Genomic DNA, 25,389 nt, shown 5'->3' on the forward strand with positions numbered 1-25,389 from the left:
TCTTCCCTCCTTCCCTCCCCTCCCTCCCTTCTTTTTTTTTTTTTTGAGATGGAGCCTTACTCTGTCACCCAGGCTGGAGTGCAGTGGCACGACCTCGGCTCGCTGCAGCAAACTCCGCCTCCTGGGTTCAAACGATTCTCTTGGAATAGATGGGATTGCAGGCATGCACCACCACACCTGGCTAATTTTTGTATTTTTAGTAGACAGGGTTTCGCTGCATTGGCCAGGCTGGTCTTGAACTCCTGACCTCAAGTAATCCTCCCACCTCAGCTTTCCAAAGTGTCAGGATTACAGGCTTGAGCCATTGCACCTGGCCACGTTAGGCAGTTTCTATTAAAACTTTATATATCTTTTTTTTTTTTTTTTGAGACGGGAGTTTCGCTCTGTCTCCCAGGCTGGAGTGCAGTGGCCGGATCTCAGCTCACTGCAAGCTCCGCCTCCCAGGTTTACACCATTCTCCTGCCTCAGCCTCCCGAGTAGCTGGGACTACAGGCGTCCGCCACCTCGCCCACCTAGTTTTTTGTATTTTTTAGTAGAGACGGGGTTTCACCGTGTTAGCCAGGATGGTCTCGATCTCCTCACCTCGTGATCCACCCGTGTCAGCCTCCCAAAGTGCTGGGATTACAGACTTAAGCCACCGCGCCCGGCCTAAAACTATATATATTTTATAATCTAACACTTTTACACCTGGGTGCTCAAGAGAATGCTCAAGAGAAATGATCATTTATGTGTACCTTGCTATCTTTGTGTAAGAATTATCTTAGCACTCTTACTTGTAATAGCTAAAAACAAACAGATGAATACATGAATTGTGTTACAATAATATGATGAAATACTTTACAGCACTGAAAAAGAACTGTAATTCATAAACAACCTGAATGAGTCTCACAGTGTTGAATGATAGAAGTCAGAAGGCACAACTAACACATGGTTGCAAATGTTAGAATAGTGGTGGTTAGATAGGCAAGGCATGAATATTGACTCAGTTCTTAAACTGTTTCCTATCTAGATCTAGGTGGTGGTTACAAAGGTATATACATATGTAAAAATTTGTTGGACACTTATGTGTACATTTTTCTGTGTAGGTTATACTTTAATTTAAATAAAAATGATAGGTTTTCCCTTTTTTTTGGATATGGAGTCTCACTCTGTCTCCCAGGCTGGAGTACAGTGGCACAACCTCAGCCCATTGCAACTTTCGCCTCCCGCATTCAAGCTATTCTCCTGCCTCAGCCTCCCAAGTAGCTGGGATTACAGGCACACACTACCATGCCCAGCTATTTTTTGTATTTTTAGTAGAGACGGGGTTTTGCCATGTTGGCCAGGCTGGTCTCAAACTCCTAACCTTAGGTGATCTGCCTGCCTCGGCCTCCAAAAGTGCTGTGATTACGGGCGTGAGCCACTGCACCCTGCCAAAGAACTATTTGACGTTTTAGTTTTTCATGCTTTTTAAAAAATTTATTTATTTATTTACTTTGAGACAGAGTCTCGCTCTGTTGCCAGGCTGGAGTACAGTGGCATGATCTCAGCTCACTGCAACCTCTGCCTTCCGGGTTCAAGCCATTCTCCTGCTTCAGCCTCCCAAGTAGCTGGGACTATAGACACGTGCCAACATGCCCAGCTAATTGTATTTTTAGTAGAGACGGAGTTTCACCATGTTGGCCAGGATGGTCTCTGTCTCTTGACCTCATAATCCGCCTGCCTTGGCCTCCCAAAGTGCTGGGATTACAGGCATGAGCCACCACGCCTGGGCTTTAATGATAGGTTTTCAAACCCCACATAAAACCACCCTTTCTCCTTGCCTGCTTTTTGCCAGTCATTTCCAGCTTTGACCTCATTTTTGGTTCTTTGTTCTTCTTATTCACCATTGGCTCTCAGAGGATTCATTTATAAAACTAATAATAGATCCTGGTAACATTAAAATATATCTGCCTGATCAAAGATATAGTCACAGACCTTTTATAGTAATCAATAAATATATATTCCTGCCAGTGCTTAGCACTCTACTGCATAGTTTCATCTAGATATACTTCTGTCATCTTAGACTCACCTTCATTGAAGAGCTTTACTCTCCAGCATTTCCTTATCTGATAGCCATAATTTCTGTCATCTCCAATCAAAACCTTGGAGTAATTTGATTTTCCTCTTCTTCCTTATTGCGCTAGCCAACCACTTTACATTTGTTGTTGTTGTTTTAAAAAGAGATGGGATCTTGCTTTGTTGACCAGGCTGAACTCTAACTCCTAAGTTCAAGGGACCCTCCTCCCTCAGCTTCCTGAGTAGCTGGGACTTCAGGCATGCAACGTCACACCCAGCTTTAGCCAGCTACTTTACCAAGTTAGGTTAATTCTTACTTTTATTGGCATCCTGAATCCATCTATTCTTTTCCATTCCTGTTAGTATTAACCTACTTTTTTAGTATTTTTACTGAAATGGCTAATGTATTATCTCTATTAATTCCTACAACTCTGTGAGTACTGTTCCTATCTGGAGATAACATGTTAATACTTACCATTTAGTAGGTGGCACAACAAGGGTACAGACTCAAGTCCAAAGCCTTCATACTTCAATATTTTATGTCATTAGCTTGAGAATATAAATGTGTTGAAAGTTGAATGTAATCACAATATGAAAAAATTAAAATAGAAAACACCCGGCTGGGCACAGTGCCTCAGGCCTGTAATCCCAGCACTTTGGGAGGCCAAGGTGGATGGATCACCTGAGGTCAGGAGTTCGAGACCAGCCTGGCCAATATGGGGAAACCCTGTCTCTACTGAAAATACAATAATTAGCTGGATGTGGTGGTGCACGCCTGTAATCCCAGCTGCTCAGGAGGCTGAGGCATGAGAATCACTTGAACCTGGGATGCAGAGGTTGCAGTGAGCTGAGATCATGCCACTGCAGTCCAGCCTGGGCGATGGAGTGAGACTCTGTCTCAAAAACAAAAACAAAAACAAAACACTTAAAATTTCGAATAGGTTTTTCAAACTACTCCTTTTTTGTTTAGTTGCATGGTTATAGTGGATAAAAGCACAGACTTATGGAAACATCTAGTTTGAGTCCTAACTTTGCCACTTATAAACATGTGACCCTTACTCAAGTTACACTAACTGTGCTTTAGTTTGCCCCTCTACAAATAGAAGATAATTTAATACCTACCTTAATAAGGTGGTTTGTGATAATTGAGACTTTATATGTAATGACCTAATAAGCATACAAATGTTCCTGATAATCCCGGGTACATAACAAATGTTCTGTGAAGTTAGCTCGTTATTAATATAATTTAGTGGTGTTTGGACATTTTAGCTAAGGGTTCTCATTTGGAATGCCAATAAATAAAGGAGACTAAAAGCATTATTTCACTAATTCAAATATATATCAAAAGTTATTTTACACTCCCTGGCACCATAATCCCTCCCATTCACTCTGTGCCCCACTTCCCATACCCAGATATACATACTGTATGTCTGATAGAATTATAAAGGTAAGTGAAAAACATATTAGAAAGTTAGAACTTTCTGGCCGGGTGCGGTGGCTCACACCTTAATCCCAGCACTCTGGGAGGCTGAGGTGGTGGATCGTCTGAGGTGAGGTCAGGAGATTAAGACCAGACTGACCAATATGGTGAAACCCTGTCTCTACTAAAATACAAAATTACCCGGGCATGGTGGTGCATGCCTATACTCCCAGCCACTTGGGAGGCTGATGCAGGAGATTTGCTTGAATCCGGGAGGCGAAGGTTGCAGTGAGCCAAGATCGCACCATTGTACTCCAGCCTGGGCGACAAGAGCGAAACTCAGTCTCAAATTAAAAAAAAAAAAAAAAAAGGAAGGGAAAGTTAGAACTTTCCATCATGTTAAAATTTTCTATAGAGCAAAATATGTATACTTTTTTTTTTTTTCAGCTTTTCAAAGGATTAAAAAATAATACTTAATTTAAACTTTGGTGAATTCAGCAAACTTTCTTCTTTTTTCTGTTTTTCTCTTTTTTTTAGATGGAGTTATGCTCTTGTCGCCCAGGCTGGAGTTCAGTGGCACCATCTCAGCTCACTGCAACCTCTGCATTCTGGGTTCAAGCGATTTTCCTGCCTCAGCCTCCTAAGTAGCTGGGATTATAGGTGTATGCCACCACGCCTGGCTAATTTTTGTATTTTTAGTAGAGATGGGATTTCACCATGTTGGCCAGGCTGGTCTTGAACTCCTAACCTCAGGCGATCTTCCTGCCTTGGCCTCCAAAGTGTTGGAATCACAGGCATGAACCACTACACCCGGCTGAATTCAGCAGATTTTCTAAAATAACTGTTCTACCATATTGAGTCAAACTCTTATACCTAGGTTCTAGGTTTGTCTAATAGGATTTCTGTTTCTTTTTCCCTTTTTCTTTTTTTTTTTTTTTTTGAGACGGAGTCTCGCTCTGTCGCCCAGGCTGGAGTGCAGTGGCGCGATCTCGGCTCACTGCAAGCTCCGCCTCCCGGGTTCACGCCATTCTCCTGCCTCAGCCTCCCGAGTAGCTGGGACTACAGGCGCCCACAACCGCGCCCGGCTAATTTTTTGTATTTTTAGTAGAGACGGGGTTTCACCGTGGTCTCGATCTCCTGACCTTGTGATCCGCCCGCCTCGGCCTCCCAAAGTGCTGGGATTACAGGCGTGAGCCACCGCGCCCGGCTCTTTTTCCCTTTTTCTTAATATAGGCTTTTAGCTCAGATTCTCATATGAACTCACACCCTTTTATACTCCATCCTGTCTTCCCCCACTGCTGTTCATTTTTACCCATGATGCACATCCTCCTCCTTTCATCAGCATTCAGCTTTTTCAGTTTATTTTCACCCAGCACTTTGCACATTTGTGGCATCTTTACTTTTCTTCCTATTCTCTGTGTTATCTATAAAGTTATTCTCAAAATGTAGACCACAAACTGTTTCTGGTCATGATGAGATAAAGGGCTTACATCACTATGTAAGTCAACTATAGCATACAGCATACTGTTTTGTTTAGCTGATTTTTTAAGCAAGATTTTCTTTTTTTCTTTTTTTTTTTTTTTGAGATGGAGTCTTGCTCTGTCACCCAGGCTAGAGTGTAGTGGCGTGATCTCAGCTCACTGCAACCTCCACCTCTCGCCTGCCTCAGCCTTCTGAGTAGCTGGGATTACACGCATGCTCCACCACACCCAGCTAATTTTTTTTTTTTTTTTGTACTTTTAATAGAGATGGGATTTTACTATGTTGGCCAGGCTGGTCTCAAACTCCTGACCTCAAGTGATCCGCCCACCTCAGCCTCCCAAAATGCTGGGATTACAGGCATGAGCCACCGCACCCAACCTTTAAGGAAGATTTTCTTTTTTTTCTTTCTCTTTTTTCTTTTTTTTTTTTTTTTTTAAGATGGAGTCTTGCTGTGTTGCCCAGGTTGGAGTGCAGTGGTGCCATTTGCAACCTCTGCCTCCTGGGTTCAAGGGATTCTCCTGCCCCAGCCTCCCAAGTAACTGGGATTACAGGTTCCTGCCACCACGCCCAGCTAATTTTTGTGTTTTTAATAGAGTTGGGGTTTCATCATGTTGGCCAGGATGGTCTCAAACTCCTGACCTCAGGCAATCCGCCTCCCTTGGCGTCCCAAAGTGCTGGGATTGCAGATGTGAACCACCACACCTGGCCTTAAGCAAGATTTTTACAATGAGAGAGCAGTGTATTGATTCGTATTCTGATGCAAACTCCCTTATCTTGTTAGAGACCAGCACTTCCAGTAAAGTCGTCTATACCATACAAGTTAACATTGTAATTCTGTCAGATATACAGTGTATTGATGGGGAGTAGGGCAGACAATGAATGGCAGGGGTTATGGTGCTAGTGAATATTAAAAGATTTATTCATTGGTTTTGGTCTTTCAGCATCTGAATTTCTGTTTTGTATTTCTCGAATTCCTTCCTTTATGATTTTTGGTGGGAAGCTTAACCTGCTTGTTACTATAGCCAGGTGCTTGCTTTGTCAGCCTTCCTTTTACTGTGACACGTGAGCTGCGGACTTGGTCTAGCAAATACACCAGTACAGACAGCATCTTTGGAGCTGGGGACATGGAAAAGGAGGAACTGCATGGACCCTGTCTGTGGTGGTAGTAACAAATGCAGTGGTGTTTTCCCAGGGCCAAGTCTGCTACAGTTTTGAACGTCCTTGGTTGTGTAGCCTATAAATTGGGTTCTCTGAAGATTGTTATCCCCCAGATATCTTTTCATAAATGTATTTTTTACTTGAATTAGCCAAACTAGGTTTTTGTTGCTTCCAGCTAAGAACACTGACTGAAAAAAATACTAACAAAAGAAAACAAAACACCTTATACTGTTACAGTTACTTTAAGCAAGCTGATCACAAGCAAATCTTTTTTTCTCTTAAATTCCACATGAAGTTTTTTTTTTTTTTTTTTTTTTTTTTTTTTTTTTTTTTTGAGATGGAGTCTTGCTCTGTCACCCAGGCTGGAGTACAATGGCACGATCTTGGCTCACGGCAACCTCCACCTCCTGGGTTCAAGCGATTCTCCTGCTTCAGCCTCCCGAGTAGCTGGGATTACAGGCATGCGCTGCCACGCCCGGCTAATTTTGTATTTTTAGTAGAGATGGGGTTTCTCCATGTTGGTCAGGCTGCACATGAAGTTTTAAAAATGTTTTAGGCTTGCTCTGTGAGACATGTAGACAGTACAAATTCTAAATAATAATGATTTCATTTTAGTATTTGCATTTTAAATTTTCAGTGTGTTTTATGGACCATGTGCTGCTATGTATGCCTGAAGAAGTACTTGAAATGCAAATTTGGGGAGACTTTGCCATATAAATGCTTGGCTGGATTAAGCGCCTAATTAGGATGGTTTTTCATCAAGTTGGAGTAAGCATGCAATCGGTGAGTGCTCAAAATTCATTTTTTAAATCCCGACATTTAGATATTTTAAGAATTTTTTCTGAGAAAATGAAATAAATCTATATATGACCAACATCTTGAATTCAATATGTTTATGTACTGTTTAATTTGCTTTCTATTTAAATCATAGAAGTGAATCTTTTCTCAGTATCCAAAGTAAGGAAGTAACTTTCTGGGTTACATTGAAAACTTACCAGTATTCATGTGACCATTAAGAGCAATATATTTGTTATTAGTGAGGAAAAGGCTTAAATAAGCAGAAAAATCATTGCATAAAATATGCTTGGCTAACACTTGACAGCACTCTTAATGTTGTAGAATTATTAACATTGAATATTAACATGCTGTTATAATGTGTTTAAACAACACGGTTATTTAAAAGTAAGTCATGTCTCTTAAAAATAACAACTATTGATAAGAAGGAAAAAGTTACTATAATGATTATTCTATGCTAGAGATGTTAGTTTTCATCTTGACTTTTTTTATAAGTATTTTCTACTAATATATAGTTTGTTTAGACCTATAAATTATTAGAGCAAGTATTGTGCCAAGCACATTTTGTAGAATATTTTGTTTTACATTTTCAGATTCGTTTTTTTCATGGCTATGACATAGAGTTAAATTTTATTTATTGAAGATATAGGCAGGTTACATAATTTGAATATGGGTATACTTTTTTTTTTTGACAAGGAGTCTTGCTGTATTGCCCAGGCTGGGGTACAGTGGAACAATCTCAGCTCACTGCAACCTCTGCCTCCCAGATTCAAACGATTCTCCTGCCTCAGCTCCCTGAGTAGCTGGGATTATAGGCTCACACCACCACGGCCAGCAAATTTTTATATTTTTAGTAGAGACGGAGTTATACCATTTTGGCCAGGCTGGTCTTGAATTCTTGACTGCCCACCCTGGCCTCCCAGAGTGCTGGGATTATAGGCGTGAACCACTGTGCCTGGCAGAATATGGGTATACTTTTTAGTGCACTTTTACTTTTTTGTTTTTGTGCCCGAACTTTGAATCTCCCCAACTTCCAAGATTACATCTGTTTTCTTCAGAGATTAAACAGTAGAAACCAAATAAAATTATCTTTGTTTGTAGCTGCATAATTTTGAGATTATTAGCTTGAGGATAAGCAATAGGAAAATGACTTGTAAATTTATTGGTATTTTCATCTATTTCAGATATACGTTCCTATGTTTTAAATTTCACTTAGTGGCCAGGTTCAGTGCTTCTTTGGGAGACGGAGGCAGGAGGATGGCTGGAGCCTAGGAATTCGAGACCATCCTGGGCAATATCGTGAGACCCTGTCTCTACAAAAAATTTTAAAAATTTAGCTGGGCATGGTGGCACATACCTCTAGTCCCAGCTATTCGGGAGGCTGAGGTGGGAGGATTGCTTGAGCCTGAGAGGCAGAGGTTGCAGTGAGCTGAGATTGTGCCACTGTACTCCAGCCTGAGCAATAGAGCAAGACCCTATCTTTAAAAAAAACAAACAAAAAAACTTCACTTAGCTCAGTTTTATCATCGTGTGGATTGACATTTTAGTAATGACAGCAAAAGTTTCTTTTTCTCTTGCTTGCACAAGGAAGGGAAGTTTTTGTTATTTATGATTTCCAAAAACCAAAGCTTTATAATTTCTATTTACTGTAATTTTAGTAAGAAGTATAGTTTAATGTTAAGATTGTGGGTCCTGGATTTAAACACACTTGAATCTGAAATTTGTCTCTGTCAGTTATTGCCTTCTTCTGCAAAGTAGCTGTAAGAATTGCTACTGCTGAGTTACCTGTGGATTAAATGACAGTGTATGTAAAGCATCTAGCACAGTGGCTTGTACAGTGTAGGTACATTCAATAATAGTTTCTTACATTTTTGCTGTTACCAGCCTCCCACCCCAAGACAGGTCAATATGAGTAGTGCTAATTGAGGCCAAAGGATAGAATTCTGTTCAGGCACAGATAGCACGCTTTATTTAGCTTATTCACTTTAAGCTGGAAAATGGGTGCCTTTCATCAAAGAATGGACCAGCTAAAGGAGGATTAACGTGCTCAAAATACTGTAATTACAACTGAGAGTCCTTCCTACTAATAGCAGATTAGCAAGATCTATTTTTAACTTATTGAAGCTAGCATATAATCATCAACTTTAATCAGCTGAAAATTCATATAAAAACAAATTTTCTTCTAACGTAAAGCAATGTGATCTTTTGGGGTTAACTAATTTCCAATATTTTTTAGCTTGTTGCCTAAGAATAAAAATACAAAGGAATCTTTCAAGATTTTATATTTGGGCACCAGAAAATAAAAGAAGCTTTCTTAGCTCTACCTTTCAGTGATTAACATGTGTTTTCCCATTGATCTGATATGTACAGGCATATCTTAGAGATACTATGAGTTTCATTTCAGATCACCACAATAAAGTGATAGTGAAATACAATGAATCACTTTTTTTTTCTTTCAAACAGTCTCACTCTGTTGCCCAGGCTGGAGAACAGTGGCACAGTCTTGGCTCATTGCAACCTTCGCCTTCTGGGTTCAAGTGATTCTCCTGCCTCAGCCTCCCGAGTAGCTGAGATTACAGGTGTGCGCCATCACACCAGGCTAATTTTTAAATATTTTTAGTAGAGACAGAGTTTCACTATGTTGGCACCTGATGCTTCTTCATCTTGCACTTTTATGTTATGGAGATGACTTTTTTCCTTATGCCTCATTAACCAACTTCTGCTAGCTTCAACTTTTCTTTTGTAGCTTCCTTGCTTCTCTCAGCCATCACAGAATTGAAGAGAATTAGAACCTTGCTCTGGATTAGGCTTTGGCTTAAGGGAATAGTGACTGGTTTGATGTTTATTTTCTCTATATCAGAAATAAGGCCTTCTTACTTTCTTATCATTCATGTGTTCACTGTAGCAGCACTTTAAATTTCCTTTAATAACTTTTCCTTTGCATTCACAGCTTGGCTAACTATTTGGTCCAGAGACCTAGTTTTCAGCCTGTCTGTACTTTCAACTTGCCTTCTTCACTAGGCTTAATACTTTCTAACTTTTGATTTAAAGTGAGAGACATGCAATGCTTCTTTTTACTTGAACACTTGGAGATCATTGTAAGGTTAAACTGGCCTAATTCCAGTGTTATTTTGTCTCAGAATAGGGAGGTCTGAGATTGCGGAATAGCTGGTGGGTGGAACAGTCAAAACACACATAACATTTATCGATTAAATTTGCCATCTTACGTGTGCTCAGTTCATGGCACCCCAAAACAATTAAAGTAGTAACAAATAACATCAAAGATCACTAATCATAGATTACCATAATAGATATAGTAAGAATGCGTAAGTCAGGGCCTGGCATATAAGGGGGCTGGGGGTCAAGGGGAGGTGGAGCATTAGGACAATGCATGCGTTGTCCTGATGCATGTGGGGCTTAAAACCTGGATGACAGGTTGATGGGTGCAGCAAACCACCATGGCACATGTATACCTATTTAACAAACCTGAACATTCTGCACATGTATCCCAGAACTTAAAGTATTAAAAAAAAAAAAAAAAAAAAAAAAAGGCCAGGCGCCGTGGCTCACGCCTGTAATCCCAACACTTTGAGAGGCCGAGGCAGGCGGATCACAAGGTCAGGGGTTTGAGACCAGCCTGGCCAATATAGTGAAACCCCGTCTCTACTAAAAATACAAAAATTAGCCAGGCGTGGTGGTGGGTGCCTGTTGTCTCAGCTACTCAGGAGGCTGAGGCAGGAGAATTGCTTGAACCCAGGAGGCGGAGGTTGCAGTGAGCTGAGGTGGTGCCACTGCACTCCAACCTGGGCAACAGAGCAAGACTCCTGTCTCAAAAAAAATATAAAATAAAATAGTAATGCATAAGTTTGAAATATTGTGTGAATCTGCAAAACATGACACAGATATGAAGTAAGCACATACTGTTGGAGAAATGGCGCCAGTAGACTTGGCTTGACACAAGGTTGCCACAAACCTTAAATTTGTTAAAAGAACAATATCTCTGAATTGCAGGAAAGTGAAATGCATGCCCAGCTAATTTTGTATCTTTGGTAAGGATGGGGTTTCACCATGTTGGCCAGGCTGGTCTCGAATGCCTGACCTCAGGTGATCCGTGCACCTTGGCCTCCCAAAGTTCTGGGATTACAGGCGTGAGCCACTGCGTCAGTCCTTTTAAATGAATTTGATACTGTGCTTGAAAGCATTCCAAGAATGAAAACTGCCTTCATCCTTTATTTTATCTCTTTTTTTTTTTTTTTAGAAAAAAAGGCTAGCATAGTGGTTCATGCCTGTAATCCCAGCACTTTGGGAGGCTATGGTGGGAGGATCACTGGAGTCCGGGAGTTTGAGGCCAGCCTGGGCAATACAATGAGATGCCATCTCTACAAAAATTACAGAAATTATCCGGGCATGATGGTGTGTGCCTGTAGTCCCAGCTACTTGGTAGGCTGAGGTGGGAGGATCACTTGACCGTGGGAGGCGGAGGTTGCAGTCAACTGAGATCATGCCACTGCACTCCAGCGTAGGCTACAAGTGAGACCCTACTTCCAAAAAATAAAAAATAAAAAGAAGAAATTACAAGCTTTTAGATCAGATTTTGTTTTGTTTCATTTTTCCCGTTAGAACAGCCAGTGGTGATTGCCTCATTGTCTTTGACTCTGCACACTAATATTACTGTAATAGCCATCCCTGCTTGGCTTACTGTGTCAGTGCTTACTGTGGCCAGTGCTTTTACATAAATTGCCTATATTCAATAGAACAGTGCACATTACAGATGAGAAACCTGACGTTCAGAGTGTTTAACTGCCTTCACCAAAGTTACCTAAGTAGTAGAACTATAATATGAACCCAATTCTGATTCCAAAATCCTTTCTCTTTTCAGTGTACTTTGCTACCCTTAGAAGGGAAAGATGACTGTTAATGTTTATTTAAAACATTATATATGGCCTGGTACAGTGACTCATACCTGTAATTCCAGCACTTTGGGAGGCTGAGGCGGGCGGATCACCTAAGGTTAGGAGTTTGAGACCAGCCTGGCCAACATAGTGAAACCCTGTCTTTACTAAAAATACAAAAATTAATTGGGCATGGTAGCGCATGCCCATAGTCCCAGCTACTTGTGAGGCTGAGGCAGAATAATCTGGCTTGAACTTGGGAGGCAGAGGTTGTAGTGAGCTGAGATGACGCCATTGCACTCCAGCCTGGGCGACAGAGCAAGATTCCTTCTCAAAAACAAAACAAAACAAAAACCATTATAAATACCTTAACTTATTTAATGCTCATAGGCTCATGAAGTAGATAATATCTCCATTTTATAGGTGAGAAAACAGAAGCATAGAGGGGTGAATAATTTGGCCAGCTTTATACAGGCAGTAAATTGGTAGAGGCTAATTTTAAAGCCAGGCCTCTATGCTACAATGGCCTGTTTCTCTTTACTATCTTTTATTTTCCCTCAACATTGTTTGAATTTAAAACCACATACTCACATATCTCCAAACTTTTTATGTACCTAAGCAAAAATGTTTTTAAATTGCAGGAAGTAAGAACAGTGTGACACAAGCTAATGTGATTCTGATTAATTTCAGTATTTTATATTCAAGGAAAAGTTACTATAGCAGGTATTTATAATAATTTGTATTATTGTACTCTGGTTTTCTTTTGGTGCTTTGGAGGAGGAATGTGAGTAAGGAAGAAGAGAACTGAGGGAAGTGTTAATCTTTGGTTAAGGATTTAAAAATTGTTACAGAATTTCATCTTCCCATTTTCACTCATTCCCCCTTCCCAACACACACTTTTGATTTTCCCTTAGCTCCCTGAGAATTAAGAATTTACATTTTGTTGGGTCCTGACTTTTTAAAGATCTGATTAACAGTATAGGTCCATGTGTAATTTTAGGGATACATGAACCTCTGCATTAATGCATTAATATCACATAGTTTGTCTTGAAAAACATATTTTCTTTTTTTTGTTTGTTCTTTGAGATGAAATCTTGCTCTGGTCCAGGCTGGAGTGCAGTGGCGTGTTCTTGGCTCCCTGTAGCCTCTGCCTCCTGGGTTCAAGTGATTCTCCTGCCTCAGCCTCCTGAGTAGCTAGGATTACAGGTGCCCGCCATCACCCCTGGCTAATTTTTGTATTTTTGGTAAAGGCAGGGTTTCACCATGTTGGCCAGGCTGGTCTCGAACTCCTGACCTCAAGTAATCCACCCTCTTCGGCCTCCCAAAGTGCTGGGATTACAGGCGTGAGCCACCACACCCAGCCAGAATTTTCTTAAAGTTAAATTTATAGTTTTTCCTGCTAAAAGTTGCCCTCAAATAATAATGTACATTAAACTAGTCTATAATAAATGAATTACCACATACAGCTTGAGTGCAGTCATCATGGATGAGACAGATGACAGCTTCAGATTCCAGCCTCACACGTCAACACTTTCTACAATAGCATTTCACAATGTTAAAAAAGAACAAACTACTTTCCTGTTGTCATCCTCCTCCTTGCTGTCATCACTTTCAAGCACTGTTGCTAAATGTTATGGACTGTCATTACTAGACACAGACATGCATGTGCGCACACACACACAGATTCACTGTTATTTAAAAGCAGTTTTCATAGATAAAGCATGGTTTTTCTGTTTAGCTATTTCTTTTCTTTTTTTTTTCTTTTTGAGATGGAGTCTCACTCTTCACCCAGGCTGGAGTGCAGTGGCACAATCTTGCTCACTGCAACCTCTGCCTCCGCCTCCTGGTTCAAGCAATTCTCCTGCCTCAAGCCTCCTGAGTAGCTGAGACTACAGGCGTGTGCCACCACGCCCGGCTAATTTTTGTATTTTAGTAGAGATGGGGTTTCGCCACTTTGGTCAGGCTGATCTCGAACTCCTGACCTCAGATGCTCCACCTGCGTCGGCCCCCCAAAGTGCTGGGATTACAGGCGTGAGCCACTGCTCCTGGCCCTGTTTAGCTGTTTTTGTTTTTGTTTTTGTTTTTTTTTTGAGATGGAGTATTGCTCTGTCCCAGGCTGGAGTGCAGTGGCACAATCTCGGCTCACTGCAACCTCCGCCTCCTGGGTTTAAGCCATTCTCCTCCCTTAGCCTTCTGAGTAGCTGGGATTACAGGCGTGCACCACCACACTCGGCTAATTTTGTATTTTCAGTAGAGATGGGGTTTCACCATGTTACCCAGGCTGGTCTTGAACTTCTGAGCTCATAATCTGCCCGCCTCGGCCTCCCAAAGTACTGGGATTACAGGCGTGAGCCACCGTGCCTGGCCAGCTATTTCTTAATGGCATTGGATTGTCTTATTTTCTAAATGAAATTGGATTATTTTGCCAGGCATGGTGGCTCATGCCTGTAATCCCAGCACTTTAGGAGGCTGAGGTGGGTCAAGAGATTGAGACCATCCTGGCCGACATGGTGAAACCCTGTCTCTACTAAAAATTCAAAAATTAGCGGGGTGGGGTGGCGTGCATCTGTAGTCCCAACTACTGGGGAGGCTGAGGCAGAAGAATTGCTTGAACCCGGGAGGCAGAGGTTGCAGTGAGCTGAGATCATGCCACTGCACTCCTGCCTGGCGACAGAGCAAGATTCCGTCTCAAAAAAAAAAAAAAAAATTGGATTATCTTATGATTTTATGACCATTTTCTTCTCCCTGCCTTCTCTCTTACATCTAAAGAAATACTAAGGACAGTTTCTCTTTAGAGAAGTCTTTCCTTCTCTAAACTAGCATACTGACAAGACATAGTTCAGCCACAAGTTACGGTAGGAGATGCACTTGGGTCATACAGCCTCCCAATGCACAGATGGTGACTTTTCAGTACCATCTGTTCACTGTTTCTGCACAGCCATTTACAATTTCTCCCCCTCTATGAGGGCTGAATAGAAAAAAATAGAAAAGTAGTCAGACCTAGTTTTAGAGTTCCTGGAAATTAGCTATTCTTTCCCCTCACTTTTTCCTACCATCCGATAAAGGTTATGGCTCTTCCTTCTAAATATTTCAGTCATTAGTTTACACAGACCCTTATTTGATATTTATTGGTGCTAAGTACTATGTAATTCACAAGTAACAGAAGAACACATTATGTTAGTCTACTGTGTATGCTTGAAAAAATAATCAAATAAAGCAATCTGTTCTTTCCCTTCCTTTAACTTTGTACAAGATACCTAAATAATCTATTCCTTATAATTAAAAGCTGAATCGGCTGGGCGTGGTGGCTCATGCCTGTAATCCCAGCACTTGGGGAGGCCAAGGCGATTGGATCACCTGAGGTCAGGAGTTCGAGACCAGCCTGGCCTAAGTGGCGAAACCCCGTCTCTACTAAAAATACAAAAATTAGCTGGGCATAGTGGCGCCTGCCTGTAATTCTAGCTAGACAGAATTGCTCTAACCCAAGGAGGTGGAAGTTTCAGTGAGCCAAGATCACGCCACTGCACTCCAGCCTGGGTGACAGAGTGAGACTTTGTCTAAAAAAAAAAAAAAGCTGAATCATTGGCCACTTCTCTTGTTGAAGGCACCTGGTATTTTTCTGATATTAAACAGATGGAAGCATAATAGTTGACTTTTCGCCCTCAACATGTATAGTGAAGAATGCTAAAAGCTGGCAGAAACATTAGTTCCTGACCTTGGCAAATCCTTTCTAAATTTTTCTTTGTGAGCTTTTTGTCCTCTTCATCTCCAGGCAAGACCTTTGCTTGCTGGAGGGGAGAAAGATTCACTGTAGACTGTCTAATTGTCACAACATGATGCACAGATAGCATTCCACTTACACTACCTCATAGGAGAGTTTTGACTTGTGACTAAATAGAAGACTCAAGAAGAGAAATGACTGAATGGTGTACTTACTTTTGCCCTGTGGATTTATTTGTAAAAGATCAGGATCTATTAAAATGTATAAGGTAGGGCCGTATGCGGTGGCACATGCCTGTAATCCCAGCACTTTGGGAGGCTGAGGCAGGTGGATCACCTGAGGTCAAGAGTTTGGGACCAGCCTGGCCAACATGGTGAAACCCTGTCTCTACTAAAAATACAAAAAAATTAGCCAGGCATAGTGGCATGCACCTCTAATCCCAGCTACTGTAATCTCAGCTACTTGGGAGGCTGAGGCAGGAGAATCACTTGAACCTGGGGGGCACGGAGGTTGCATTGAGCCGAGATTGCTCCACTTCACTCCAGCCTTGGCGAAAGAGCGAAACTCTGTCTCAAAAATAAATAATAATGATAAGGTAAAGAGTTTGCTTAAATACTGTCTTAGAATTATTTGCCCATGTTTGTTCTTTTTTTGGTGGATAGTCTGATGTTGACATTGTAGAACTGCGAGGCTTCCCATGTTTCTCTAGTCAGAATGTTTTCCTTTCCCTTAGTCCTCACATGTTGTTAAGACTACTTGTGTCATAATCCTGTACGATTATTGATGTGAATGATGTTTTCTTCTAAGCTTCAGAGTAACTTTGCTTCTTAATATTCTTTGTATACTATTCATATTTTAATATTGTTATCTTTCTTTCTACTTACCAGTTTTCTAATCTTTGCCATCCTTTTTATTTACATTTCCAAAGCAAGAGCTGTCATTTTTGTTGGTTATTGGACTCACTATAGGTTATAAGTACTTTTTGGAACTCTTCTAGGTAAGATTCAGTGAAACCTTGGAAAATATCTGATAAAAATTATATGAAAGCTATGGCAGGTGCCGGGGGTATTATATATCCTTCTATGATTTCCACTTTGTTGGTTTTTTTCTCAGGGGGAGAGGGCGGCGGGGGGACATGGTCTCACTCTGTTGCTTAGGCTGGAGTGTAGTGGTGCAATCCTAACTCACTGCAGCCTGGAGCTCCTGGGCTCGAGGGACCTTCCTACTTTAGACTCTCCTTTAGCTAGGACGACAGCATGCATCACCATGCTAATTTTCCAATTTTTTGTAGAGATGGGGGTCTCACAGAAAGACTCCAAGCTGGTCTCAAACTTCTGGCCTCAAATGATCCTCCTGCCTCAGCCTCCCAAAGCACTGACATCACAGATGTGAGCTACTGTGCCCAGCCCTGAACCCCACACTGACTCATACTGTTATCCTTGAGTTAGACTTGATTGCTAAAATTTAAGAAATGAAGTAGTTTCTGTGCTCGTTTTATAAGCTGTATATGCTTTTATCTGAGGGTCTAGTTTCAGTTAGGTTTTGGAGCCTCTACAGTTTACAGTGACCAGTTGTTTGGTTATGCTGTTTATATTGGGGTAATTTCATTCTTTAAAGTAGAATGATCACGGATTGATCTTAGAAAAGGGGTAGTATCCATTTCTCCAGAATTCATACTCAGCTGATTTGGTTTTGTTTAGTCTTTAGCATATAATTATTTTTTGAGTTTCTTGTTTTATTTTATTTTTGAGACAAGATCTCGCTTTGTCACCCAGGCTGGAGTGCAGTGGTGCGATCTTGGCTCACTGCAACCTCTGCCTCCTGGGTTCAAGCAGTTCTCGTGTCTCAGCCTCCCAAGTAGCTGGGATTACAGGTGTGCACCACCATGCCTGGCTCGTTTTTGTATTTTTAGCAGAGACGGGGTTTTGCCTTGTTGGCCAGTCTGGTCTTGAACTCCTGGCCTCAGGTGATCCACCCGTTTCGGTGTCCCCAAGTGCTGGGATTACAGGTGGGAGCCACTGCACCCAGCCCTATATATATAATTGAATGTTAAAATTTGATGAATTAAGTATAATAGTCATATAATTCTTACTCTTTTCTTTTACAATTGCTTTTAATAGCATACTACCTTTCTTCACCTCTTCTATCCAGGCTTTCAAGTGTAGCACTCAAAACAGATGGATAGTTTTTCTCTTTAAAGAGAGATCATATATTTGGGGAGAAGTTTCAAGGTACAATTTATAATGATTTAACTAACATTCAACATGTGTGCTTTTTTTTTTTTTTTGCTTTGAGGGTTCGTTTTTGTCTTTAAGCATAGCATAATGTCCTGTTTTATTATGATTTCATCTGAGAAATTCTGCTCAGATGAAATTTCTTACCTTTCCTCTGTGGAGTAGGCCTCCCAAGAGCAATATGCCTGGATTTCAGCCTTTGCTCACCCTTGGCCAAGCATTCTTGTGCAGCAAACAACATGAAGCACCCTGCATGGTACACATTCAGATTCCGAACTTTGTACTAATTTGGGATTGTTTTGAAAAGTCTATTAGAGCAAAAGTAACATGTATTTAAGAAAAATTATGTATATAAAAATTCTAAAACTAAAAATATAGCAGAAGAGATAAAGTAGTGTTTCTGTTGCAGGATAGTATGAAAACCTGATGAAAATAGAATTTTTACTGTAAGTATAGTATTTAAAAATTACTGGCTAGTTTATATTTTTATATAATACCTTACATTAAACTTGACTGAATTAATAATTTCTAGATAGATAGATAGATAGATAGATAGATAGATAGATATTCTTTATTTTTGGATTGAGAAACAGTAGCTTATTTGCCATAACATTTAGAGCATTCTGATCCTGTAATTAATGTGTTAGTATGTCATACAAATAATTGTCTAATGCCTTTTCTTAACAGTTCTGTACATCTTGTAATTAAGCTTTCGTTTTTTCCTACTTCCTCAGGTACTTTGGTCTAGGAAGCCATATGGTTCGTCTCGAAGTATCGTAAGGAAAATTGGTACTAATTTGTCTCTGATTCAGTGTCCAAGAGTTCAGTTTCAGGTACTATATTTTATGTATTTTAAGTATTTTATTAATATGTACATTAGAAATATAAATAGGCAAGATGGTTTTAAAAGTATTTTGTTTTTGAGACTTTTTACCAATTGATGCCACTATCAGTACAATAAAAGAGGATTAAAAACCACCATTAAGCCTTTCTAATTTTAGTTTCTCTGTGAAGTGATTGAGATCTTTAAGACATTTATCCTTCTTAAGGATGCATATGTGAAGATATAGGAGCATATAATAAGCTAAGCAGTTGTTAATTCCTAGGTGACTTCAAACATAGGCTTTATATTATTTCAGGTGCTTTATGTACCACCATTATTTTTCTTCTGTAATTATACCTTCCTCTTTGGATAGCCACTCAGTTCCCCTGATTTATTTTTAGATCTCTGTGTATGCCATATAAGTTGCTTTCCCTGTCGTTGGTTTCACGCTCAGCATTAATTATGGGATCCATTGCCTCAGCAATGACAGTGTCAAGACAAAAAGGTGATTCTGGTTCTCTCAGTGAGGTGATAGTCAAACCATGAGTTAGAACTTTTGAAAGTCTTAGTCTTAGAACTTTTGAAGGTCTTAGTACAGTATTCTCTTTTAGCACCAAATCTGGAGCAACTCTGTTCTTTGCTTGGAGATATTGCTATTTTCCTTGATTTGTACTTTTGTTCCTTTCTTTTTTTTTTTTTTTTGAGATGGAATCTTGCCTGTTGCCAGGCTGGAGTGCAGTGGCAAGATCTCAGCTCACTGCAGTCTCTGCCTCTTAGGTTCAAGCACTTCTCCTGCCTTAGCCTTCCGAGTAGCTGGGACTACAGGTGCACACCACCACACCCAGCTGATTTTTGTGTTTTTAGTAGAGACGGGGTTTCACCACGTTGGCCAGGATGGTCTTTATCTCTTGACCTTGTGATCTCCCCATCTTGGCCTTCCAAAGTGCTGGGATTACAGGCGTGAACCACTGTGCCTGGCCTTGTTTCTTATTGTTATTATAGTATTCGACATTTATCACATAACTTTGTTCTTTTTTTTTTTAGTAATTCTTTACAACCGTAATGTAACAACATTTCAGTTCAACATTGAATAATATAAAATTCAATAGATATCTCTGCCACTTTTAAATAATAGATTAACATGTGGAGATGTGGAGGATGTATTTAACTCATTCAGAAGTTCAGAAGTGCCCACATGTACCCGTTTGATAACATGTCATGTTCTTAAATCACTCCTCCTGATAAATGGAGGTGAAATTTGTTTCTTTTTCTTTTCTTTTTTTTTTTTTTTGAGAGAGAGTCTTGCCCTGTTGCCCAGGCTGGAGTGCAGTGGCGTGATCTCGGTTCACTGCAACCTCTGCCTCCCAGGTTCAAGCGATTCTCCTGCCTCAGTCTCCTGGAAAATCGATTTCTAAATAAGTGGTAGAAATGAGCATTTATTCAGGTTGACCTGTGTGGTAGAAATTAGCATTTATTCAGGTTGACTGACAAGATTGTTCATTGCTGTGTTTTATAATCCTGCTCACAGATTGACTGGCTAAACCTTTGTGCATCAATCTAGAAATGGATAGACTGGAGCTGGGCGCATGGCTCACTCCTGTAATCCCAGCACTTTGGGAGGCTGAGGCAGTTAGGAGTTCAAGACCAGCCTGACCAATATGATGAAACCCCGTCTTTACTACAAGTACAAAAATTAGCCAGGTGTTGTGGCACACACTTGAAATCCCAGCTACTCAGGAGGCTGAGGCAGGAGAATCACTTGAACCCGGGAGGCGGAGGTTGCAGTGAGCCGAGATCATGCCAGTCCACTCCAGCCTGGGTGACAGAGTGAGACTCCGTCTCAAAAAGAAAATAGAAAGAAATTGACAGATTGGAACTTTCCAAGAAGTAATTTTTTATTTCAGTCTAGGCTTTAAAAAAAAAGAAAAAAAAACTCATGAAGTCAAACATGCAGAGCCTTATTTATATATTTATTTATTTAATTGAGAGGGAGTCTCGCTTTTGTCGTCCAGGCTGAAGTACAGTGATGTGATCTTGGCTCACTGCAACCTCTGCCTCCTGGGTTCAAGCCATTCTCCTGCCTCAGCCTCCTGAGTAGCTGCGATTACAGGTGCCTGCCACCACGCCCAGCTAATTTTTGTACTTTTAGGGGAAATGGCGTTCACCATGTTGGCCAGGCTGGTCTCAAACTCCTGACCTCAGGTGATCTGCCCATCTCTGCCTCCCTAAGTGCTGAGATTACAGGTGTGAGCCACCACGCCTGGCTGCCTTTTTCCTTTTTAATAATCAAAATGAAGAAATCTGTGGTAGTAAGTCTCTCAAGTACTTTCCAAGAATTCAGTTCATTTAGACATGAACTGCTGCTTATTTGCCAGTTTCCTTCAAATAGCTATTATGTTAACTAAGGTTTATAAACTTTTTTCTGATTGTTCAATTCCATCAGTTTCTTTCTAGTTAACTATCTTACCTCCCTCCTAGTTCCAGGAAAACTTAACTTCAGCGTTTGCGTTCGTATAGCTAGAGACATGGAGATATCTAACGTTTTCTGATTGCAACTCCCAAGTCTGCCTTGACAGTCAATGGGCTGAAGTACTAGAGTCACGTACATGTACTTGGGAGAATTCTCTTTCTGGATGTTATCAGTCTATTAAAAGGATATGAGCAGAAAAAGAGGATTCTATTTAACTCATTTGAACTGCATTTGAAAAGAAATGGATTAACATAAGGAGAAGAGTAAGGTAAAAGAAATATTGATGACCTACTTGAGAATGTAGTAGAGACGGAAGCCATTTGCTTATAGTGAGATTTTTATTTCCAGGTATACTGAATCTTTTTTTTTTTTTTTTTGAGACAGAGTTTCGCTCTTGTTGCCCAGGCTGGAGGGCAATGGCGTGATCTTGGCTCACTGCAACCTCCGCCTCCCGGGTTCAAGCAGTTCTCCTGCCTCACCCTCCCAAATAGCCGGGATTACAGGCATGCGCCACCATGCCCAGCTAATTTTGTGTTTTTAGTAGAGATGGGGTTTCTCCATGTTAGCCAGGCTGGCCTCGAACTCCCGACCACAGGTGATCATCTGTCTCGGCCTCCCAAAATGCTGGGATTACAGGCGTGAGCCACCGTGCCCGGCCCATACTGAGTCTTTTTAAATTCAACATCGGTGTTAAAGTATTCTGTCTGGTGGCCGGGCACAGTGGCTCACACTTACAATCCCAGCACTTTGGGAGGCCGAGGTGGGTGGATCACCTGAGGTCGGGAGTTTGAGACCAGCCTGGCCAACGTGGAGAAACCCTGTATCTACTGAAAATACAAAATTAGCTGGGCGTGGTGGCGCATTCCTGTAATCCCAGCTACTCGGGAGGCTGGGGCAGGAGAATCACTTGAACCTGGGAGGTGGAAGTTGCTGTGAGCTGAGATCGCACCAATGTGCTCCAGCCTGGGCAGTAAGAGTGAAACTCTGTCTCAGAAAAAGAAAAATAAAAAGTATTTTGTCTGCTACTTAGTTAAATGTTTTACATATGCTATCATCCTTCTGTATCTCCATTGCTTCTTTATCAGAAATATAAAAGATGTAGTCTTCAAAATGTATAGAGGATGCAGTTTTGAGTAATAATATTGAAAATGCATTTTCCCCCCTATTTTTATAGCTCAATTTAGGGACTAATTGACGTGGAATATATCCAGGCTATCTGGGAGTCCAGTGTGGGTAAATATTATTATTGAAAGTCTGAGACTGGGAGTCTACTGTGGGGCACAGGGCAAGTGGACATCATTATACTGAGACCATATCCAAGTTGAAGTGGATTAAACTGAGAACAGGACAGTCATGGGGTCAATTCAGAAAGTGAAGTTGGTTAGTCAAAACCAGTCTTCCCATGTCTTCGGTGATTTCACTGTCTTTTGGAGAACCCATCTGAAATGCAGCCTCCTTTTTCTTTGCTTCCTCTACTTCTGTTGACTTTCACTTTCATTCCTTTCCTAGTATTTGCATCACTGGCAACAGCTCAACCCTGTCAGCCTTGAAACCGTTTCACCTTTGAAATTTTAGACCTCAGTATATTCCTTCTAGATCATAGCGTCTCCTCCCTGTGCTAGCTAACCCATGTATCTTTGGTCAAGAAAGACTCTTATGTAAATGATAGGCAGTACAGGCACATTCCTTTGTGTTTTGAGCATTAGATGAGATTATCCATGTGAAGTCCTGGGTATAATGACTCATACATAGTGAGTGCAGAGTAAAAGTACTACTGCTAGTAGTGGTTTTGTTATTATCGTTATTGCCCTTTTATAGTTACAGAGCAAATTATCTTACTTGGTTTTCTAATTTAACTCCTTTGGGAGGGGGGCAAGGGATAAAAGACAGCATATATGGTGCAGGGTATACTGCTTGCGTGATGGGTGCACCTGGATCTCACAAATCACCACTGAAGAACTTACATAACCAAATGCCACCTGTACCCCAATAACTTATAGAAAAGTAAAATAATAATAAATAATTTAACTCCTTTGTTTTACAGATTGGATTTCTGTATATTTTATAGGGTCACAAATCAGAACACATACCAGCACATTTAGTCACACCTTCATCCAATTAATGGGCACAGTGACTATTGTGCTGGCAATAAAATGAGGTGACATATGTAAAAAGCCCTATAAAAGACACCCAATACATGTTTCTTTGCTGTGTTATTGAAGAACAGCCTATAACCTCATAGGATTTATTACTTCTCCTGTACTTCAGTTAGCTCTAGGAATTAATTGGCTAATTTATACTCAAAACAGATCTCTAGACCCTTCACATTTACTTTGGTTGAAGAAAGCTAACTTCCCCTGGCCCTTTTCTACCTTTCACATGTGTGCATTTCAGCACACCTACACACTTGTGGCCGTAAGTGTTTTGTGTTTTTGGATATCATTTTCCTTGTGGAGGTAGGAACTAGATTAAGACACACTAGGAGAACAGACCCTTCTTTGTCTCCTAGTTCTATTCTAGATTCATGACATCTAAAGAAAATTCAGTTCATGGAGGGGCTTGCAAAAGCAGTAAACTCTGGGGGATAAGGAGGAGTGGGATGCAGAGGTTTTAATTTGCAGTGTTTTTTTTTTTTTTTTTTTTTTTGAGACAGAGTCTTGCTCTGTCACCCAGGCTGGAGTGCAGTGGCTCGATCTCAGCTCACTGCAACCTCTGCCTCCTGAGTTCAGGCGATTCTTTGTCTCACTCTCCCGAGTAGCTGGGATTACAGGCGCGCACCACCACACCTGGCTAATTTATTTATTTTGGATTTATTTTTTTGAGATGGAGTTTCGATCTTGTTGCCCAGACTGGAGTGTAATGGCGTAGTCTCAGCTCACAGCAACCCTCACCTCCCGGGTTCAAGCGATTCTCCTGCCGTAGCCTCCCAAGTAGCTGGGATTACAGGCATGCGCCACCACACCCAGCTAATTTTGTATGTTTAGTAGAGATTCACCAGATTCTCCAGGCTGGTCTTGAACTCCTGACCTCAGGTGATCCACCCGCCTCCGCATCCCAAAGTGCTGGGATTACAGGCATGAGCCACCATGCCCATCCTGTAGTGGTTCTTAACACTGGACACATATAAATCGTCAGGAGAGTTAAAAAAACAAAACAAAACAAAACAAAAAAAAACCCATGCTCAGGCCTCATCCTCCAATGTGGCTCTATATGCTTCCCTACCTCTGTACTAAAATTCTTAGGGAGCTTTTAAAGAAATCCAGGTCCTGTTTAGTAGCTTACTAAATCTGAATTTCATGTATTTGTTTTTTAAAACCTCTTCAGGATCCTATGCAGCTAAAGTTGAGGACCTTAGACATAGTTTTGTTTTAGTGTTTTGCTACAGAAAGTTTGTGTTTACCAACACATTTAAACAGTGACATATTATCTTTTGGCAATTGTAAGTATTCACTAAAGCACTTTTGGGGTACATTTTAACGTATTTTAAGTTGTATGAATTAAAGAGACACATGGAATGTAAGTGTAGTATATTGGGGTATTACTACATTTAAAAAAAAAAAACCTTAAGGCAAAATACCCCCAAATATGTGATTCTGAGTACTACCAAGTGAAGTACTTCAGAATAACCTGGGTTGGGGACTTGGCTGTGTGGTTATAGTAGTTTGAATACCAATACTATTGAGTAATTTCACCTTTTTCTCTCTGGTAAACCTAACCCAAGCTATTTTCTTGGACTGCAAGCAGTGGTTTTTGGAATTGGTGGAAAAGGACTGTTCAGTAACCAAAAGAGTAATGAATGAGATTCCTACTAAAGCTCATACACGGTGATTAAATCTGGAAGTAAAATGGCCATTTGTTATGGCACATCTTTATATAGCAAGTAAACTTGAAATTCATACTTTATGCTAGGTGTTGGTATTGAATGGTGAATGAAACAGACATGTATGTCTGCCCTTATTGGTTATGTGATTCAGTGGGAGAGATACTTAAAAAGTCAATATGCTAATAAAGATATAATTATCATTTGTAATAAATGTCATATAGTATGAAGTAGTATAGCATGGGGGAGAATATCAGGAGTTCTCAGGGAAGGCCTCTCTAAAGGAATGACAAGGATTACAAAGAGCCTGCTCTACAGGGTTGAGGAGACAAGTAGAGGTTGAGGGAGTCATTGTGTGCAGAGAGAATAGCATGTGCAGAGATCCAAAGGCCAGATATAAATTGTTTGAGGAACCAAGAGAAGGTTCCAGTCAGTCAGGAGCTATTAAAGTGGGAGACTTAGTAGTATGGTATAGTGATCTTTGAACATCTGAGCTGTCTGAAGATGCATACCTGGATTAATATGTAAAATAACTGT

General features: G+C 40.7%; 1 protein-coding gene across 3 annotated transcripts in view; it reads left to right on the top strand.

Moving 5' to 3' along the window:
- MTFR1 (mitochondrial fission regulator 1) overlaps window positions 1-25,389 on the top strand; it is a 71,001-nt gene that overhangs the window by 17,217 nt on the left and 28,395 nt on the right. For 2 of the 3 annotated variants that reach the window (XM_005563439.4, XM_005563435.5), the window contains exons 2-3: window positions 6,735-6,880; window positions 18,474-18,572. In XM_005563439.4, coding sequence (XP_005563496.3) covers window positions 6,815-6,880; window positions 18,474-18,572 — 165 coding nt within the window. In that variant the 5' untranslated portion in view covers window positions 6,735-6,814. The remainder of the gene's footprint in view (window positions 1-6,734; window positions 6,881-18,473; window positions 18,573-25,389) is intronic. The other variant, XM_045398337.2, reaches the window with a different exon arrangement.

This window comes from Macaca fascicularis, chromosome 8 (genome assembly GCF_037993035.2).
Source record: "Macaca fascicularis isolate 582-1 chromosome 8, T2T-MFA8v1.1".
NCBI lineage: Eukaryota > Metazoa > Chordata > Mammalia > Primates > Cercopithecidae > Macaca > Macaca fascicularis.